The following is an 18,118-nucleotide window of genomic DNA, read 5'->3' on the forward strand; positions in this document are numbered from 1 at the left end:
AATGAATTAATTCTATTTTTTTAAATTACTCAATGTATTTTGTCTCTTGGTGGAATTGTATTATTGAGTTTAAAGTATGATTCAGTATCTATGAATACTCGTTTGTCTTGAATATGTCGCTTGATTATTACTTCATTAGACGCATTATTTAATTTTGTTTTTATATTTGTATTGAAGATTATACAGAAATTCTTTCTAATTTAATTATATGAAGCGCATGCTTTTATTTTCTTTGGTTTCATCTTTTAATTAAAATATTTACTGATCATACAGTGTGTCAACAGCAGAAATGTGTTTTTTGTCTTAAAGCAACGGCTTTCCAACAACGTTTTCACATACAAATATTGATTATTATGGAAGATTTTCGAATGAATTAAAATTAAATCTAGAACGTCATGCTAAAATGCTACCAATAGACAAATTATAAATATGCCAAACTCAGTTGACGTTTAATAAAATTTCCAAAATAAGAAATAATTATTTGTTTGTGTTTGATTCAATTGATACATGCAATGAAGAAATTATATAGACATGTAAGTTTTACATTCAAAATCTTCACAATTCTTTAACTATTTACAGTAATACTTTCATTACTTTTACATTACTGTTGAGGGCAAAAAAGAGTAATCTAGGGTTTATTATCATATTCATAAAATCCTTTACAATATGGATGCCTTTACCACCTAGTAAATCACTTGTAATGCCAAGGAGACTAAAAATAACTTTATCTTGAGGAGGAATTTTAAGGATCAGAAACCTGAAAGCATTGTTTTGCAATCCGTTTTCCCTTATGCTTATAGAAGAACAATAATTTAATACATAAATAGACTAAAAGGGGTTCCAAAAGATATAAATATAAGATATAAATTGAGTACATTTTGATACTCAAACATGACCAAGGTCTATCTATAACCTACAACTTTGCGCGCAACAATTTACCGCGTTTTGATCAAATACCAAACAATAAGCACTTTATCTAACTTATAGACAAGTTCTATACGCCTGCGCTCAACTCAACACTTGTTGATCTTGACTTGACTTTCAAACAGTGTTTCGCGCGTTTGTGTTGCCTCTATCTCATGAAATTAACCAGCCAAGCACTATCCCTCGCGAAAATGTCTCTTGAATCAGCCAAGAAAGCCGCTGCATATCGCGCAGTTGATGAATACGTGAAAAACAACAGCGTGGTCGGCGTTGGCAGTGGATCAACAGTAATTTACGCCGCCGAAAGACTAGCCCAACGCGTGAAAGAAGAAAAACTTCACTTGAAATGCATTCCCACGAGTTTTCAAGCACGGCAACTCATTATCAACCATAACTTAATCCTGACAGAGTTGGAAATCGATCCTGTGGTAGATGTCTGCATTGATGGTGCTGATGAAGTGGATGCCTCCATGAACTTGATCAAAGGAGGTGGCGGGTGTTTGCTTCAAGAGAAAATCGTCGCTAGCTGCGCCAAGGAAATGATCGTAATTGCTGACTATACAAAAAACAGTAGTAAATTAGGAGATCAGTACAAAAAGGGAATTCCAATTGAAGTGGTACCAATGGCATACAAACCAATAAAACAAAGAATTGAAGAAAAGTATGGTGGAAAACTGGATCTGAGGATGGCAGTTGCAAAAGCAGGTCCTGTTGTAACAGATAATGGTAATTTAATCTTAGATTGGAAAGAATACAACCAAAATTCCAACTGGGAGGAGGTTAATAAAGACATTCTGATGATTCCTGGAGTTGTAGAAACAGGATTATTCATCAAAATGGCTAAAAAGCTTATTTTGGACTGGCTGATGGTTCTGTCAAAGTCCAATAAACATTTCAATATCAAAGAAATACTGTAAGGTTTAATCAGGACTAGAATTAAGTCATAAACATTGATCATCTTACATATAACGGTCTGGTACCGGCCCAAAATCCAATATGGCGCCCCCACTTCTTTTGTAAAACCTATACATATAAAAATATTCGCAAATAAATATAAACTTAGTTTGTGCTTCAGTACAAGCTGGTCTTCTTCATAATCCTAAGGAAGTCTTCCTGGGTTACTTTACCATCATTATCTCTATCTGCTTCATCAATCATCTCCTGTAGTTCATCATCTGTGATGTTCTCACCTAACTCTGTTGCCACCCTTTTTAATTTGGCAAAAGTGATGATTCCTTCCTCCTCTTCATCAAACAGCCGGAATGCCTTCATGATTTCCTCTTTGGAGTCCTTCTCAGCCATTTTTGTGGACATGAGTTTGAGGAATTGTTCAAAGGACATCTTGCCTGCATCATCCACCTCAATTTCAGCAACCATCTTCTTGATATCTTCTTTCTTAGGCTCAAATCCAAGCGCACGCATTGCTACTTTCAGCTCCTTGGCGTCGATTTTACCGCTACCCTCGGTATCAAAGAGGTCAAAGGCCTCTTTGATATCATTTTCTTGTTCTTTGGTTAACTCAAATTTGGGACCCAGAGATTTCTTCTTGGTGGCAGTGACAATGCCAGCTTTGAAATTGACGTTTGATACTTTCTAAAAACGTCAAATATTGTGCATTCAAGTAATATATTTATTACAATAAGTATTTCTTACGTTGTCCATGATTTGTTTTGTTTTTATCGATTTAATACTGTTTTGACTGTTCGTGCTTGTAATGTTTTACATCCTGTCAGGCGTGTATGTTAGGTTGGCTAACCATCAGTTTCAAATGCGATGATACGCGAAGATCACCGAACGTAACCCCGCTGGTAGTTAAATGCCTTTAAAATAACAACGAATATTTCTTATCATTTATAACAGTTTTTAGATAGCGCTAAAACTTTTAGGTCGCTAAATTAACAAATATCAACATGCTTCACTGATAAAAATTGTTTATTGTGAGTTTTGCTGTGTTTCTAGCACGTTGTTCTGCCCTTGAAGCAGCAGCGCTTCCGTGAATGCTCTCGCGAGAACACAACCACACAACCGTTTTTCCCGCCGGGCATCACCATCTGCGTCTATTCCACTACTTTACGACGCGTTGTATCATAGCGTTGTATTGTCCACGGTTGTAACTAGCGGTGAACACACATTACGAGATTGTTTTCGCAAAAAATACAAACTACCCGGCGTGGTGCCCAGTTATATTATCTAAATCATCATGTCCAAGGCGGAGGAGCAGGTTGCGGAGACCACCGGCGCCGAAACTGGCGAGAATTCAGCCAGCGTGAGTATTTCCATTGTTATTCCTGAAGATCAAGATTACCAAGATGAAGACGCGGACATTACTCATCATAATGCCACTGATTTTTATAAAACTAAGCACTCCTAAGTTCTATTCTTGAGACTATTACTCCTTATTACACATTATTTTCCATTTAATATCCTAATCCTAACCTCTTAAGTACAGAATAACGGTCTAACGTATTCATATCTTCCATTTCTAGAATGAATCATCATCTGATGCGACCTCTTCCCGGGGTAAAGGCGAAGACTTTGAAGCAAAACTGGAAAATGATAGAGGCAAAAGATTTGATTATCTTTTGAAGCAAACTGAAATCTTTTCCCATTTCATGACCAATCCAGCAACTAAAAGCCCAACAAAACCAAAGGCAGGACGCCCAAGTAAAGCCAAAGAGAAGGAAGACAAAGATGCAGCTGATCACAGACATAGAAAAACTGAGCAAGAAGAAGATGAGGAGCTGTTGGCTGAGACCAATACAAAAACCAAGCAGAGTATTCGTTTTGATGCGTCGCCGCATTATATTAAAAATGGCGAGATGCGCGATTATCAAATCCGAGGTCTTAACTGGATGGTGTCACTGTATGACAATGGCATCAATGGAATTCTGGCTGATGAGATGGGTCTGGGTAAAACACTGCAGACTATTTCACTACTGGGTTTCATGAAACACTACAAGAACATTCCAAGTCCACACATTGTCATTGTACCCAAGTCTACTCTTGCTAATTGGATGGCTGAGTGCAACAAATGGTGTCCCAGTCTTAGAGCAGTGTGTTTAATTGGTGATCAAGAAGCAAGAGTAAGTATTAATGTCTATTTAAGTATTTTTTTTTTGTTTATTTATTATGAAATTTGTGTTTAGAGCACTTTTATCAGAGAAGTCTTGATGCCTGGCGAATGGGACGTCTGTATTACATCTTATGAGATGTGTATCAAGGAAAAATCCGTCTTTAAGAAGTTCAACTGGCGCTACATGATCATTGATGAGGCTCATCGTATTAAAAACGAAAAATCCAAACTCTCAGAAATCCTACGAGAGTTTAAAACGTCAAATCGTCTCCTGTTAACTGGTACACCTCTACAAAACAATCTCCACGAGTTGTGGGCACTTTTAAATTTCCTCCTCCCTGATGTTTTTAATTCATCTGACGATTTCGATGCGTGGTTCAATACTAATTCTTGTTTCGGTGATAATGCGCTTATCGAACGTTTGCATGCGGTACTCAAACCTTTCCTTTTGCGTCGTTTGAAATCCGAAGTAGAAAAACGTCTCAAACCCAAGAAAGAAGTAAAGGTTTACGTTGGTCTCAGTAAAATGCAACGCGATTGGTATACGAAGATTCTCATGAAAGATATTGATATTGTTAATGGTGCTGGTAAAGTAGAAAAGATGCGACTGCAGAATATTCTCATGCAGCTGCGAAAATGCGCAAATCATCCATATCTCTTCGATGGGGCTGAACCAGGCCCTCCGTACACTACAGATCTTCATTTGGTGACAAACTGTGGTAAAATGGTGGTGTTAGATAAATTACTGCCGAAAATGTTGGAACAAGAGTCGAGAGTGCTGATTTTCTCACAGATGACGCGTATGTTGGATATTATTGAAGATTATTGTCATTGGAGACAGTTTAATGTAAGTTTTTATCATAATTTCTCACTTGGGATCTGTAATAATTTATTATTCTCTTCAATAGTACTGTAGATTAGATGGTCAAACCCCTCATGAAGACCGCCAGCGTCAAATCAACGAATACAACGAACCCAACAGTAAAAAATTCATTTTCATGCTCTCTACACGCGCTGGTGGTCTTGGCATCAACTTGGCCACCGCCGATGTGGTCATTATCTACGATTCTGATTACAACCCGCAGATGGATCTTCAAGCTATGGATCGTGCTCATCGTATTGGTCAAAAGAAACAAGTACGAGTTTTCCGTTTCATCACAGAAAACACTGTAGAAGAGAAGATTATCGAAAGAGCCGAGGTGAAACTGCGACTTGATAAACTCGTCATTCAACAAGGTCGCCTCGTTGATAACAAAACTGCCCAATTGAACAAGGACGAAATGATTCAGATGATTCGTCACGGAGCGAATCATGTGTTTGCTTCTAGGGATTCAGAGCTGCGAGATGAGGATATCGATGATATTCTGCATCGTGGTGAAGAGAAAACTGCAGAGTTGTCAAAGAAACTTGAAGAATTGGGTGAATCTTCTCTACGTAATTTCACAATGGATGCACCTGCGAATTTGTATCAGTTTGAGGGTGAAGATTATAGAGATAAACAAAAGAGTAATCTGAGTAATTGGATCGAGCCGCCAAAACGAGAACGTAAAGCAAATTACGCTGTTGATGCTTATTTCCGTGAAGCTTTGCGCGTTTCTGAACCCAAAGCACCGAAAGCTCCACGTCCGCCAAAACAACCCATCGTGCAAGACTTCCAGTTCTTCCCGCCGCGTTTGTTTGAGCTTTTGGACCAGGAAATTTACTACTTCCGGAAATCGGTAGGTTATAAAGTTCCTAAGAATTTAGAACTTGGACCCGATGCTAGTAAACAACAGAAAGAAGAACAAAGGAAAATTGATGAGTCTGAACCATTATCAGATGATGAAGCAGGCGAGAAAGAAAGTTTACTCACGCAAGGTTTCACAAACTGGTCAAAACGTGATTTTAATCAGTTCATCAAAGCAAACGAGAAGTTTGGACGTGATGATATTGAAAATATTGCAAAGGAAGTTGAAGGTAAGACACCGGAAGAAGTAATGGAGTATTCTGCTGTTTTCTGGGAGAGATGTCATGAACTAACTGATGTTGATCGCATCATGGCGCAGATCGAAAAAGGCGAGGGTAAAATTCAACGCCGTGCGAGTATTAAACGCGCTTTAGAGGCCAAAATGGGTCGTTACAGAGCACCGTTCCACCAACTACGCATTTCCTACGGCACAAACAAAGGCAAAAACTACATGGAGGAAGAAGACAGATTTTTGGTTTGCATGTTACATAAACTAGGCTTTGATCGAGAGAATGTGTACGAAGAGTTGCGTGCAGCTGTCAGGAGTTCCCCACAGTTTAGATTCGACTGGTTCCTGAAATCCCGAACGGCAATGGAGCTTCAAAGACGTTGCAACACTCTGATTACATTAATAGAACGAGAAAATCAAGAGTTGGAAGAGAAGGAACGCGCCGAGAAGAAAAAGAAAGCGCCCAAGTCGGCGAACACTTCAACTCAGGGTAACAATAAGGGTGGAGCACAAAAGAGGAAGAATGATTCGATGGGTGGCGGTGGAGCATCAGACGCGAAGAAAAAGAAGAAGAAATGAACAAATTAGAACTGATTCTCACTCTCAACTCACAATTACTTGATTGTATCTTATTGATATTTATTAATTTGCGCGGGGGCAACCTATTTATAAGTGGTTGAAATATATGAAAAGACCCTTTGAGTATTTACGGCGTAATTTACACTTAACTTGTAGTTAGGGAATACGTAGACGTAGGTTATTTGTTTAATCATATTGTATGACGATGCATGACGATGTGTGCAGCGTTTCGTTGCATTTTGGTAATGTCACACTACCCATTCTCATAAAACGCTAGTTTTAAATGAAATTCGTTTGATTTGTGTACTCTCACACCGGATGTCGCACCGCAAACTTCCTTAGTCATCCTTGATATCTTCGGTTTATCTATTAATATTTGCTTTTGCTGTTTTATATCTCAAAATGATGTTTGCTCGACTCACGCAGAGAAATACTTGTTGCGATTCTTTCTTGACTTAAAGCTGACTAAGCTGGGCTAAATTTTATATAATCCATTGTTTGAAGTGTAAGAAAAGGGTCCTTACCAAATTGACAGTATACAAACACGGCATTGATGTAATATGTGATCTTTACAAGGTGGCACAAGAATCTTTTTGTTGGGACACGCTCACACTGTGCGCAATGAATCAGATGTAAGCAAATGATGCTGCGTCGGATAAACACAGCTTAACATAACAAACTGACGCAGACCGAAAAGCACCCATAGCAAAGTGGGTAAATGGAAATTCGAAGCATGACGTTGTTGTTGACCACAAGTATCGTCACGGCTTTAGTCTGACGCAATTATGCATAATTTAAAGGATCGATTTTAGAGAAATGCTTCATTCCTTCTTTTGATACTCGAGATAGACAAGTACCAAACTTTCAAAATGTTTCTGCAAAAATCACTGATACTCATCGCCATATTTGTAAGTACCTACATATAAATCTTAAATATTCATGGTTTTAATTTAAATTTTTATTGTTTAGTATATTACCATCACATTGAGCCATCCGACTCCAAGAAAATACAGAAAACGGGAAACAAAAAAGTCGAAATCTAAGAAATACACTTCAGAATCAAGTTGTACCAAGAGTTTTTGTGAAGAGGATACTACCTACCCTACGGAGGAAGTGCAAAACTTATTGAAAGAGAATAGTCTGCCTGTGTTCTACATGCGACACTATGAAGTACCGACGGGTCAAAGATTTGCCCTGCATGAAGAGCATCTCTGTCATATTATCAGTAAGACTGTAACACCCAAAAGGGCCCCGACTGGTTTTGGGTCCAAGGAGTATGTGGTGCAAAGTAATACTACTCAACAGACTGTCTACATAGAAGCTTGCACGTAAGTTGATTTTCTTTTAAACAAAAAATTTTATTCCAAACTTTAATCTTTTCCTAAATTTTATATTAATTGTTTTATTTTTGCTTTCAGGCAGGAAATACCTAAATTACTAGGAAAAACTGGATGTCTTCCCAATGGTTATGATGTAACATGCCAGCAGCAGTACAGATTAATACCATTGTGGGTCTACGACGAGAAAGACAAGAGTTTAAAGCATACTCAATTCAAAGTACCCTCAGGCTGCACTGTCCACTTCACGAAAAGCAGCAGACTGGCCGGATTACTGAAGTGAAAAACTGATTAGATAAAATAATTTATGCTGATGTTCAAAGATATGACTGCTCTCTATAATCGAAATATCTGTAAATACTCAATATTGTATTAATGTATTTATTATTTATTTATATATTTTGTACCACATTAAATTATATAAAAACCTAATTTAATTTTATATTCCTTTAAATACATAAATACTTATGGTGTGAATCAGATCAGGTCAGGTCAGATACCTGCATGCAGCATCCTCCCCAGTTTGTAACAGACCTCCGCGATGAATTCTTGTTATAGAAAGCGCCAAAAACGTTGAATGAACGTAGCACCTTGAGTTGCCTTGAGCGTACTCGTGTGAATCGTGAATGAAACGCTTGTCTGATGAGTCACATGAGAATTTCTAGTAAATCCGATAGGCCCCGTGTGGCCGCGCACGTTTTTTGACTAATTTAGTTCATTTCAGCTCAGTTTCCATTCATAAGTTAACAATGCACGTTATAAATAACTACAGCATCTTGATGTGATTGATTCATAAAGATTCCCGGAAGCGTACTATTTGTACTCGGTAATTTAGCAATATTATTCAATGTCCAGTCTGAGTCACAACTAAATATTTTGACTCTGTTATGTTTGTAAAGCGTGGGAAGTGTTTTTCGTGGATTTTCCTCATTTTCATTATGTTTTCATCCAGAATCTAATAAAAAAGATAAATATTTGCTATTAGTCTTTAATTTTCATCGTTAGATGGCGCAAGCAGTACTAGAATCTGCTAAAATACTTGTTTATTGATTTTTTATCTCAACACCAAAAACTGTACACAATGCATGATAACAAATATTTTGTACCTGACTAGCAAGAAACACAAAAATAACTCGATGTTTTTGTGCAAAATATTACATCTATAAGTCTATCCACTTAACAAAAAAAGAATAATACACGATGCCTGCAAAGACAATTCTTGGAAGAACTCAAAATAAATCTCGCGGCGCCGATCTGGTTTCAACTTAGCACAGCGCACAGCATCTGACTTAACTTGAGGCAAGTGTGAAACTTTTGCAAGCAATTGATGAATGTTTGGAAATTACACATTGCCACTTTCGGAAATAATGACTGCGCAAAAAATCAAGATGTCTACCAGCGTGAATCAGACCGGACGCACAACGTGCACACCGCATGTAATTATTTTTATCCAAAGTACAAGAGCGAATATCTAACGTAACATCATTCATACCCTCCGTGTAACCGCAGACATTTTTTTTCTTTCGTAATTCTATTTTCATCAGTTAACAGGCGCCATACCACATTAGGCACGCGTATGAGTAATAAAATTAATATATAATTATCATGTTTCATGTTTTACTGCACTATTTCCTATAAACATATGCGTAAACATGAAAATTTGTAAACTGTAATAGTAATCATGTGTGTTTGAGGAAATAATTTGTTGTTTAGTTTTACTACTTCCCAGCAAATGATTCAATGTGAATTACACATTGTGAGTGTTGTGTATTAAGAGTACTTATAGTTTTCCTTTCGAGGGAAGCAACGAAAATTGTTATTTTTTATTTAATTGTTGTTTTGTATCGGTAAAGATGAAGCGCCATAAATTAAACCCATCCTGTCAGGGACCACAAACACCTCTTTGATATAAACTTGCGCGCCTTGTTTGCAAGCCTGGTTATTATACAATACCAGGAAGGAAGACCCCCGAAGAGCCAAAAGCCAAAAACCCAAAGGAACCGAAGACTTTGACGGCGTCAACGTGGCGACCGCAATTTTTGGAAGTATCGTACTTCCAACTTCTTTCAGACTTCCAGTTAATCTGAAAATAATCGGAACTTTGATTTCCTATAAGTAAAATCCCAAAGAAGATTTTAATCTTTTAGAAACTGTAACATTAATTTACAGATTCCTACTAATTTGGGTATAAAGTAATGTAAGATGTAATTTATTATGTTTTACAAAATTTGAAAGTCTGGTTTACCTTCAAATCAATTTTGTGTTTGTAATTTAAGTTTAACCAATCATATTGCAATGATAAAAACTTGTTTGGTGATTAGCAGCCATCTTGTTGTTGATGAAAACACTCGCCAAGACAACATGGCCCCTTATTTCATTACAGCACCTTAAAAAAACATATGAATCAGACCTACGAAAATATCCTTGCATTTTTTGCAATATGCTCGTCTAAAAATAAAATCAATCCGGCTATTAGCATCAAGCCCCACCTTCTTCGCCTTCCAGACCTGAGATTGGTGATTCTGCATCTAAAAAACAAAAAATACATTGGGTAAACCCACTTTATAAACCTTAAAACTCTTTTAAACAAATTTCCGTCATTTCAATTCATGTGCTCCAAATCTAAGCTTCATTTCTGACTCTACTTAAGTAACAACTCACTTGGCGCCAATAAGTAGGTACATTATTACTCACTGCGACTGCGAGATTCTACGAAATTTTCGAATCTCATCGCAATGAATCACAAATCGGCTCGCTAAGCAAAGCGGGATGATCGACGAGAAGAACACCGAGCACCACAGTGCGACGGCGAGTGCACGCAGTGGCGGGCGCGATTTAAAAGACACCAACGCTTTCAAAGTGTTTGATTTGGTTGCAGGTGGTGTGTGCGTGCGGGATATTTGCGACGACGATGCGCTCAGACATGTGCCTGATATTATGGACGATTCGCGTTTTCTAAGGGACGCCTCATCACCGGAAAAACAATATACAACCGCGAGTGCAGTGACTAGTGCGAGTGTGAGCTTTCCGTCGGATTTATCTGGACTTGAATTTAATGAAGCTTTCCAAACTTATTCATTCGAAGGCCTGCTGGCCGACGCTGAGCGATTTCACATTGCTTCATCATCACCCTCGAGTGATTCCTGTGATTTTGTTGAATTGTTACCATCAAATACTCAGAAAAATAAAGAATTTAGAGATGAAGATGTTGTTAAAGCAGGACCTTCATGTCTTCAAAGTCAAATTGAAAGTTTACCGTCGGATAACATAAAATCCAACCGGGATTCTTCTGATTCAAGCAGTAATGATGAAGAGGAACAAGATGTGGACGATGCCATGGTCCTGGTACCCAATGGTAATATCCTCCTGATAATTTCTTTTCTTAAAAGTGACTTAAGTCTACTAATTTTTATTAGATCCCATGGAATGGACTTCTAACAACATCCTTTCATGGTTAAAGTGGTGTAAGAAAAAGTTCTGTATAGATACAGACATTCCTACATCTAAGTTCCCCAAAAATGGAGTTGATTTGTGCCTTTTATCAACTTCTGATTTTGAAACGCTTTGCGCTGATTCCTATGCAGGGAAACTGCTGGCAAAGCACATTGCACATCTTAAACATGCTGTTACCGGAAGACCTTCAAGTCCTCTCAATGAAAAACTGCAAATTACATCTAAAGAATCGGAAGATTCGACTTCTTCTGACTTAAGTAAGTAGTTGCTTAATATTTTAATAAGAATAAGAATGAAGAACATAAAATAAACACTTCTTAGAATCATTGTATAAATGGTATGAAATGTCTGTACATGGAGTGAATCTTTAATCAGTGGTTTTTCCACGGTGAAGCTTGCAAGTTGCGAAAGTGGAGATCCGCGAACGATTGTGGCATACTAAACGTGAATGCCACATTTCACAACGTGTCATAAAGACAAAACGTGTAGTAAATCGGTTGCGTGCATCAATTCCTGTGAAATTTTCTATGATTCACCTGTTGGTTCACCGTAGCATCATTCTAATTCGAGTAAATATGTGATGTGTGGGTATAACCTGCAGAAATTGTGTTAAAATATGCGCGGTAAAGTGAAATTACATGTTGCGTTATAAGGTTAGATCGTTGTATGTAGTGTAAGGGTTCCGTAGTGTAGTGGTTATCACGTCTGCTTCACACGCAGAAGGTCCCCGGTTCGAACCCGGGCGGAACCATCTTTTTCAAAACTGATTTTGTGGTTTTTGTTCTAAGTAAGTGTAATTTAATCATTTTCTGTAAAATTTTTATAAATTTAAATTTATTTTATGTTGTTTTTGGTGATTTTGGAGTTTTATTCAATTACCAGTAGTTTTCACAAAGAAAAATCGTCGGGCAGTTTGCGAAAAGAGAAAAGGCATTTGGTAGGTAATAGACGCAATTCGGAAAGGGTCATTATCACTATTGCGCTATTTAGATCGGCGATCACGATAGCTGAAAAACACTTCCAGCTCCGGCGCGACGGGCCACGGTTACGAATGCGCTCCGAGATAACAGGAAACCCTATAAGTAAATAAACTACTATAGATTCGGCGCGCTTGAGGTCGAAGGGTGCACAATAGGAAATTATACGTTTCCTTCCTTTCACGCCCGCAGTTCGCTGACCAGCTGGACCTAGGCAATCACCAAGCGAATAAATAAAAGGCAAGACATGAAGGAAACTACTTTTATCCACACAAAAAGAAAAAGGAAAAAACATAACTGATTCAGTTACTGATAGAAACCCCTTGAGTACTAGTAAAGAATCCTCACAAGTTATATTTGAAGATAATTACTTTATATTTATAAAAATACGACGTAGAGATGTATGAATTCATTTTTAGGGTTTATTTATATTGTTGGAGAGGTCTTCTTCCCCCTTTGAAAATGATCGCCCCCTGTTGACGATCGGTCGATGAGCTCTTGTCTATTTATACTTTGCCAACAAAAGGCACGACAGCGCCTCGTATAATAATTCAATTAAACACTCGTGCCGGCGCGCCCCTCACATTCATAATTTCGATCATTAATATTGTGGCATTAGCGCACCCGCTCGGAAGTGTTGCTGATGTTGGAGGAAGGAACTCGGAAGGAGACGCTTTCGCATTCACACCAACCCAAAACCAAAGAAACAGATTGAAAACGTCAACATACCAAATGTCTCCATTAACAATCACAAAATATCTCCGAAAATATCAATTTCTATTAAAACTTTTAAAGTAAATTTAATATTTTACCAAACATAACCTATAATGGTTAATTTTTGAGAGTAAATTTCTTGTGGAACACTCGGTGTGAATGTTGGAAATTTATGATGACTGTGATTTCTCGAAGGTGGCCTTAGAGGTTGGAGGCGGCAAAGTTGCAAGTTCGCAAGTTATACGAGTGTATATCGGAGATGGTAAAGCTTGGCGCGCGGCGGGGCGACTTCTAATATATTGCCCTTATATCGTGACTCGTGCTGAATTTAAAGTGAGGGATTTGCACCTAACGCTCCCGAAAAGTCGTAACTCGACCCGACGCCACGACCCCACAGGCCCACACACTAAACACCGCGTTTAACCTCTCTGCCCCACTCCTTATTTCGGGTGGAAATCTACGCGTAGACCACGTAGAAATTTATAAATTTCTTTCTTTTACACATTCACACCTTAAAAAGAAAAATTTAAACTTTTAGAACTAAGCAAAGAATTTTTAGGTTAAAAAGTTAAAATTTGAGGTTAAAAAACTATAAACACCTTTAACCAAACTTAACCCATTTGATTATCATATCTATTGCCCACTTTGGTGAGTTGGCTGACTCCTGGACGGGTTTTACTATGGTGAACACAGTTTGTGCGCTTGCTTGCGAAGGTAATCAAGAAAACAATATCGAGAGACGACCCGCGGTGCTGTATAATGAGACAGGCGGGCGGATTACGCGGATAAACCGCCCCCGTGGCCGGGGTTTATCCGGCATCGCGCTCGCTAAGTTATTTATTGCTAACCTCCCGACCAGCGTGCTGCGGCGTGTAATTAAACTTTTAAGTGTTTCCACACGGATTAACCAGGAGAAGAAAAAATCCACTGAACAAAGAAGTTTCAAATTAAAAACAACAAAACAAAGAAGGTATACATACACCTGTTATTGTTAAATAAATAAAAAAGGGATCTCTACCGTGACAATGCTTGCGCATTGCCGTGACCAGGATTCGAACCTGGGTTACTACGGCCACAACGTAGGGTCCTAACCACTAGACGATCACGGCTACTAGAGATTGTTGAGCGGGTTTTATATCGGAGCGCATTCGAAATGAAAGTCGTGCGATTAATCAGAGCGGAACGATTTAATCACGTCCAGTTGGCCAGGTACTCAAGACTTTCATTTCACTCCAACTGCAAGACTTGCTTGACTAAGTAAACTATAAGAAAACCTGTTTATATTTCATTCTAATTCATTTTATTTCCTGTTTTATCGGAAAAATGTGATTTTTATGAGTTTTCTGCTTCCCCCTGTATATATGCAATGTACACACCTCTTATCAATACCATCCGCATGTGCAAACAGTAAAAAAACATTTTTTACTAATTTTTGCACTGATAAAATGTGATAAGTAAGATTTATATGCACTTGTATTTTTTTTGTTTTTTGGGTAGGGTCCTTGAGGCAAAATGGCAAATTAAATTTAAAGATATAAAAAAAGTTAATAGTTTAGTGGGGGCGGATATCGTTGAATAAAGCAATATTCCTGCCGGCGGGCGGCGTCGCCGCGGATGTCGTGAACCTCAAACCTTCGGAACTGCCGGCCTACGGCTGAGGAGAGCGGCAGAAATCCGGGATCAACGTTTCGGGACGCGCGCGCGCTTGCATTAGACTTGTAGATGCTCTCCCGCTGAGCGACGGGAGGTAATCCCGGTGGCAAACACACTGGCAGAGGTTGCAACGTGGCACTAAGAAGTCTTCGAGACTTTGAGTTTACCTTTAAAGTTTTTATCATCAGAGATGAATATTATTGAATTTTTGAGAAGATATTGTCGTAGATATTGTTCACGGACAGTGATTTTTCTTTTTAACTTTATTCTTTCGAATTTGAATTTTCTTACGAGTTTACTAAGAAATATCAAGTAGATTTGATTCTAATTGGTTTTTGGTTGATTGCTATGCAGTTTTAGTGCTTCCAGAACATGACATCAGATTATCTATGTCTTCTCTTACTCTAAAATGTTAAGGAGTTAATTAATCCTTTAAAAAATTATGTAATTTCATAATTTCATAATACAGTATTTTTGGGAAATATTAAGAAAAAGACATTTTTAATAGAAAACCTAGTCAAATTATGTAATAAACCATCAATCAAATCAATAAATGTTGAGAATGTCATTTTATAATTTATTTTAGGTTCTTAAGGTCCTTAAATAGCTCTTGATCAGTAGGATTACTTTAAAAAATGTTTATCTATTTAGTTCATTGTCCCTAGCTAACTTCTTTATTTCTCTCTCTCTTTTAACCTTCTCTTTTTGCATCGTCTTCAATGAGACGTAGAAAAAATTGGAAAAGTACTTATTCAAAACTTTCTAAGGAAGGAAACAGTAGAAAGGAGAAGATCAATGTTCTTTCCTTGCTTCCTTCCACTTTCCAGTTGGTTTCCAGGAGCATTTCCTACCAGTTCTACTGCCACATCCTTCTAATTGTTCTTATCCTAAATTATAAAATTACAGGTATCGCAAGTAAATCTCAATTGCAACTCTTTTACAAGTATTAACAAGATAGGTTAATAATCTAAAACTTTGAATAACTAATTTTCTACCTACGTTTCAAGTGCGTAAGACTGAGAAATATCAAAGTGCTAAAAACCTCATCTTCAAGAATGTGGGCGTGATAGGGTGAATGAAAGCGACGCGCGACGGCGTTGTGCCGCCCCTTTGGTCCATCGGCCGGCGTCGTTTCCTCACCACCACCACTCTGTTATCAGTTGCGTGGTGACCTCCGGTCGGTCAACTCACACAATCTGATATCTAAGTATTTATCTCTTTGAACATCATGTTTCTGCACGAATTAAGTATCTACAAATGATCAAGTGTTGCCATGTAAAATAACAAGCAAAACTCCTTGAGTTTTCTTTTGTGGTAATTAAAAAAGTGAAAAATTGTTATTTCGTTAAGATATAATAAGAAAAACTGCAATTCAAGTGTAAATTGTGTCAAAAAGTGTTTTCTGTGGATTTTTGTTACTGTTGTCTCATAAACAATGTATTAATCTAATGGCGGCCATGTGGAGGCTGCCGGGATGTACGCCTGAAGATCTGCTGGTCGCCAGACGTTTCGCGTCCGTTCGCTCATCTCCAGTTCATCATAAAATTCATCACGCTACCATGATCTATAACGGTAACACATCCTTCATTCCTCCTTCATACCAAACATTCCAATCTACAATGAATCACTAATCTCCAAGAAATAACAATCCAATTGATCAACATAATCATCATTAATCCTTCTTCTTCTCCAGCTATTCTAAAATTGAAATACCTATAATCCTGCTCACCTACGAATATAACCACTAAAATATAATTCTGTAATTGTAGAATTAATTGCCGCCTTTGTGCGGGCCGTGTGCAGGTGGGTTTGAACATTGGTGTCTCGCTCTTCTTGCAGATCCTTATCAACTCCTCAACGCGGCATCGTCGCGATTGGTAGCGCAGGGGTCGGGGCAAATCCAACTGTGGCAGTTCCTGCTCGAGCTGCTCGGCGATTCGGCGAACGCGGCGTGCATCACGTGGGAAGGCACCAATGGCGAATTCAAGCTCACCGATCCGGACGAGGTGGCGCGCCGCTGGGGCGAGCGCAAGTCCAAGCCGAACATGAACTACGACAAACTCTCACGCGCTCTCAGGTACGAGTCAAATTCCATTTTATACGCCCACCTGAATACATCTATGTAAACCTCACCTATGCGAGTCTAAATTGGCGCGCGGAACACTTTTTAATGAAGCCAGTTTTTTAATATGTGCTAATCCTGTTTTAATCTGACTTAAGCTGAGATAGAATCGTTATTATGTGTCCTTGGTTAGATGCGGAACGTTGCAAACAAGATGATTAGCCATTTTATGTTCAAACCGCAAATATTAAATCGGTTTCGAGATCTTTTTATGTTGAATCATGAAATATTCGTGAATAAACACATTTGTTTGTGGTATTTTGTCAGTTTATGATTAATTTACCATTTACATGTTGCAGACCAAGTTGATTACTCATTGTTATTTGTTTAATAACAATTTAGAAATAACTTATTAAAAATTTCAACATTTCTAACTGTCCTATAGTAGGTATCATGTTTCCGTGGTGTAGTGGTTATCACATCTGCCTAACACGCAGAAGGTCCCCGGTTCGATCCCGGGCGGAAACATTATTTTTTACTTTTCTTCTTATAAAAAATTGTTTTTTAACGCAATAACTAAACCTAAATTTACTTCTTTTTATTTTATAAAATATTTTTCCTTGCAGATATTACTATGACAAAAACATAATGTCAAAAGTCCATGGAAAGCGCTACGCCTACAAATTTGACTTCCATGGTCTAATGGCGGCTTGCCAAGCACAGGCCCAAGGCCAAGGTGATATGTTACCTCCCTATCACAAATACCAAACCCATCAAAGTGAACTAGGCACAGCTCTCTACCCAACGACAACTTCATCGGCTGCAGGGAAACTGCCAGGTCTTCCATTGCCTCCTCCGCCAGGCACTCAACACAGTCAAAGTTCATTGTTCCCTGCGTCTACCTACTGGCCCTATTCACCTGGGTTCGACCCCAGAGGGCCACCATTCAACTAATTCAACTAATGTGATCTCAACGATAAACAAACACATTGTTTATAGCATTTTATAGCATTTAATGTTGCTTAATATTTAAGTCTACTTGTTTTCCTGTTTTTTCTTTGTTCCTTTTTAGAGCATAGGTATACTTAAGTATTAGCATTTCAGGGTGTGACCCTTGATTTAATACTGCGATAAGTATACTTAAGTATAAATATTAATGCGATGCAGTTTGGGATGTCGGGCACTTTTGATTTACCTATATGAAATATAAAAATGTTAGTTGTAATTGTACATTCTTTGGGGATTGACGAGCCAGTGAACGTTTGTATAAATTTTGTACATAGTTTTTAGAAACAACTAGAAATCAAATGTTGACGACTAAGAGTAAAGAAAACACTGTAGATGTATCATGTACATAAAAAATAAATGAATAAAATTAACATATGAGTAGT

General features: G+C 38.0%; 5 protein-coding genes and 3 non-coding genes across 9 annotated transcripts; 6 read left to right on the forward strand and 2 right to left on the reverse strand.

Annotated features, from left to right (window-relative positions):
- The first annotated feature begins 424 nt into the window (after window positions 1-424).
- On the forward strand, window positions 425-6,820 carry Iswi (Imitation SWI). Of its 2 annotated transcripts, none has more exons than XM_065303833.1 (4): window positions 425-533; window positions 3,411-4,007; window positions 4,071-4,844; window positions 4,906-6,820. In XM_065303833.1, exons 1-4 carry the CDS (start codon window positions 513-515, stop codon window positions 6,529-6,531), a joined length of 3,018 nt encoding a protein of 1,005 aa, XP_065159905.1. In that variant the 5' UTR covers window positions 425-512; the 3' UTR covers window positions 6,532-6,820. The 2 variants fall into 2 exon arrangements, with proteins under 2 accessions (XP_065159905.1, XP_065159904.1); XM_065303832.1 differs by lacking the exon at window positions 425-533 and adding an exon at window positions 2,797-3,190.
- Rpi (Ribose-5-phosphate isomerase) lies at window positions 895-2,004 on the forward strand. Its single transcript, XM_065303837.1, is given in 2 exon segments — window positions 895-1,764; window positions 1,767-2,004. Coding segments are annotated over 2 exon segments (732 nt in total). The 5' UTR covers window positions 895-1,079; the 3' UTR covers window positions 1,814-2,004.
- LOC135793000 (uncharacterized) lies at window positions 1,825-2,717 on the reverse strand. The gene is made up of 2 exons (XM_065303839.1): window positions 2,578-2,717; window positions 1,825-2,517 (listed from the first exon to the last, which is right to left on the reverse strand). Exons 1-2 carry the CDS (start codon window positions 2,584-2,586, stop codon window positions 1,996-1,998), a joined length of 531 nt encoding a protein of 176 aa, XP_065159911.1. The 5' UTR covers window positions 2,587-2,717; the 3' UTR covers window positions 1,825-1,995.
- A 132-nt stretch (window positions 6,821-6,952) lies between the features above and the next one.
- LOC135792999 (uncharacterized) lies at window positions 6,953-8,270 on the forward strand. Its single transcript, XM_065303838.1, has 3 exons — window positions 6,953-7,439; window positions 7,501-7,859; window positions 7,950-8,270. Exons 1-3 carry the CDS (start codon window positions 7,401-7,403, stop codon window positions 8,149-8,151), a joined length of 600 nt encoding a protein of 199 aa, XP_065159910.1. The 5' UTR covers window positions 6,953-7,400; the 3' UTR covers window positions 8,152-8,270.
- A 2,367-nt stretch (window positions 8,271-10,637) lies between these two features.
- Window positions 10,638-18,102, forward strand: LOC135792133 (DNA-binding protein D-ETS-6-like). The gene is made up of 4 exons (XM_065302753.1): window positions 10,638-11,223; window positions 11,285-11,578; window positions 16,505-16,742; window positions 17,354-18,102. The coding sequence occupies exons 1-4, from the start codon at window positions 10,638-10,640 to the stop codon at window positions 17,679-17,681; spliced, it is 1,446 nt and encodes a 481-aa protein (XP_065158825.1). The 3' UTR covers window positions 17,682-18,102.
- TRNAV-CAC (transfer RNA valine (anticodon CAC)) lies at window positions 12,000-12,072 on the forward strand. The gene has a single exon. It is a non-coding gene; the product is annotated as a tRNA-Val (tRNA).
- Window positions 14,050-14,121, reverse strand: TRNAH-GUG (transfer RNA histidin (anticodon GUG)). The gene has a single exon. It is a non-coding gene; the product is annotated as a tRNA-His (tRNA).
- Window positions 17,183-17,255, forward strand: TRNAV-AAC (transfer RNA valine (anticodon AAC)). The gene has a single exon. It is a non-coding gene; the product is annotated as a tRNA-Val (tRNA).
- Window positions 18,103-18,118: the final 16 nt, after the last annotated feature.

The sequence above is a fragment of the Atheta coriaria genome, unplaced genomic scaffold, assembly GCF_025399875.1.
Source record: "Atheta coriaria isolate IRGN ID8LTWV9N9 unplaced genomic scaffold, Caltech_Dcor_3.1 hic_scaffold_5_pilon, whole genome shotgun sequence".
Lineage (NCBI taxonomy): Eukaryota > Metazoa > Arthropoda > Insecta > Coleoptera > Staphylinidae > Dalotia > Dalotia coriaria.

What these genes read in the sequence shown, in the direction of transcription:
- LOC135792133 (XM_065302753.1), top strand. Translation starts at nt 10,638, where the DNA reads ATGATCGACGAGAAGAACACCGAGCACCACAGTGCGACGGCGAGTGCA. An exon ending in TTCGACTTCTTCTGACTTAA is followed by an intron (nt 11,579 to 16,504) that starts GTAAGTAGTTGC and finishes CTCTTCTTGCAG; the next exon opens with ATCCTTATCAACTCCTCAAC. An exon ending in AAACTCTCACGCGCTCTCAG is followed by an intron (nt 16,743 to 17,353) that starts GTACGAGTCAAA and finishes TTTTCCTTGCAG; the next exon opens with ATATTACTATGACAAAAACA.
- Iswi (XM_065303832.1), top strand. Translation starts at nt 3,125, where the DNA reads ATGTCCAAGGCGGAGGAGCAGGTTGCGGAGACCACCGGCGCCGAAACT. An exon ending in CTGGCGAGAATTCAGCCAGC is followed by an intron (nt 3,191 to 3,410) that starts GTGAGTATTTCC and finishes TTCCATTTCTAG; the next exon opens with AATGAATCATCATCTGATGC. An exon ending in GTCATTGGAGACAGTTTAAT is followed by an intron (nt 4,845 to 4,905) that starts GTAAGTTTTTAT and finishes TCTCTTCAATAG; the next exon opens with TACTGTAGATTAGATGGTCA.
- LOC135792999 (XM_065303838.1), top strand. Translation starts at nt 7,401, where the DNA reads ATGTTTCTGCAAAAATCACTGATACTCATCGCCATATTT. An exon ending in TGATACTCATCGCCATATTT is followed by an intron (nt 7,440 to 7,500) that starts GTAAGTACCTAC and finishes TTTATTGTTTAG; the next exon opens with TATATTACCATCACATTGAG. An exon ending in GTCTACATAGAAGCTTGCAC is followed by an intron (nt 7,860 to 7,949) that starts GTAAGTTGATTT and finishes TTTTGCTTTCAG; the next exon opens with GCAGGAAATACCTAAATTAC.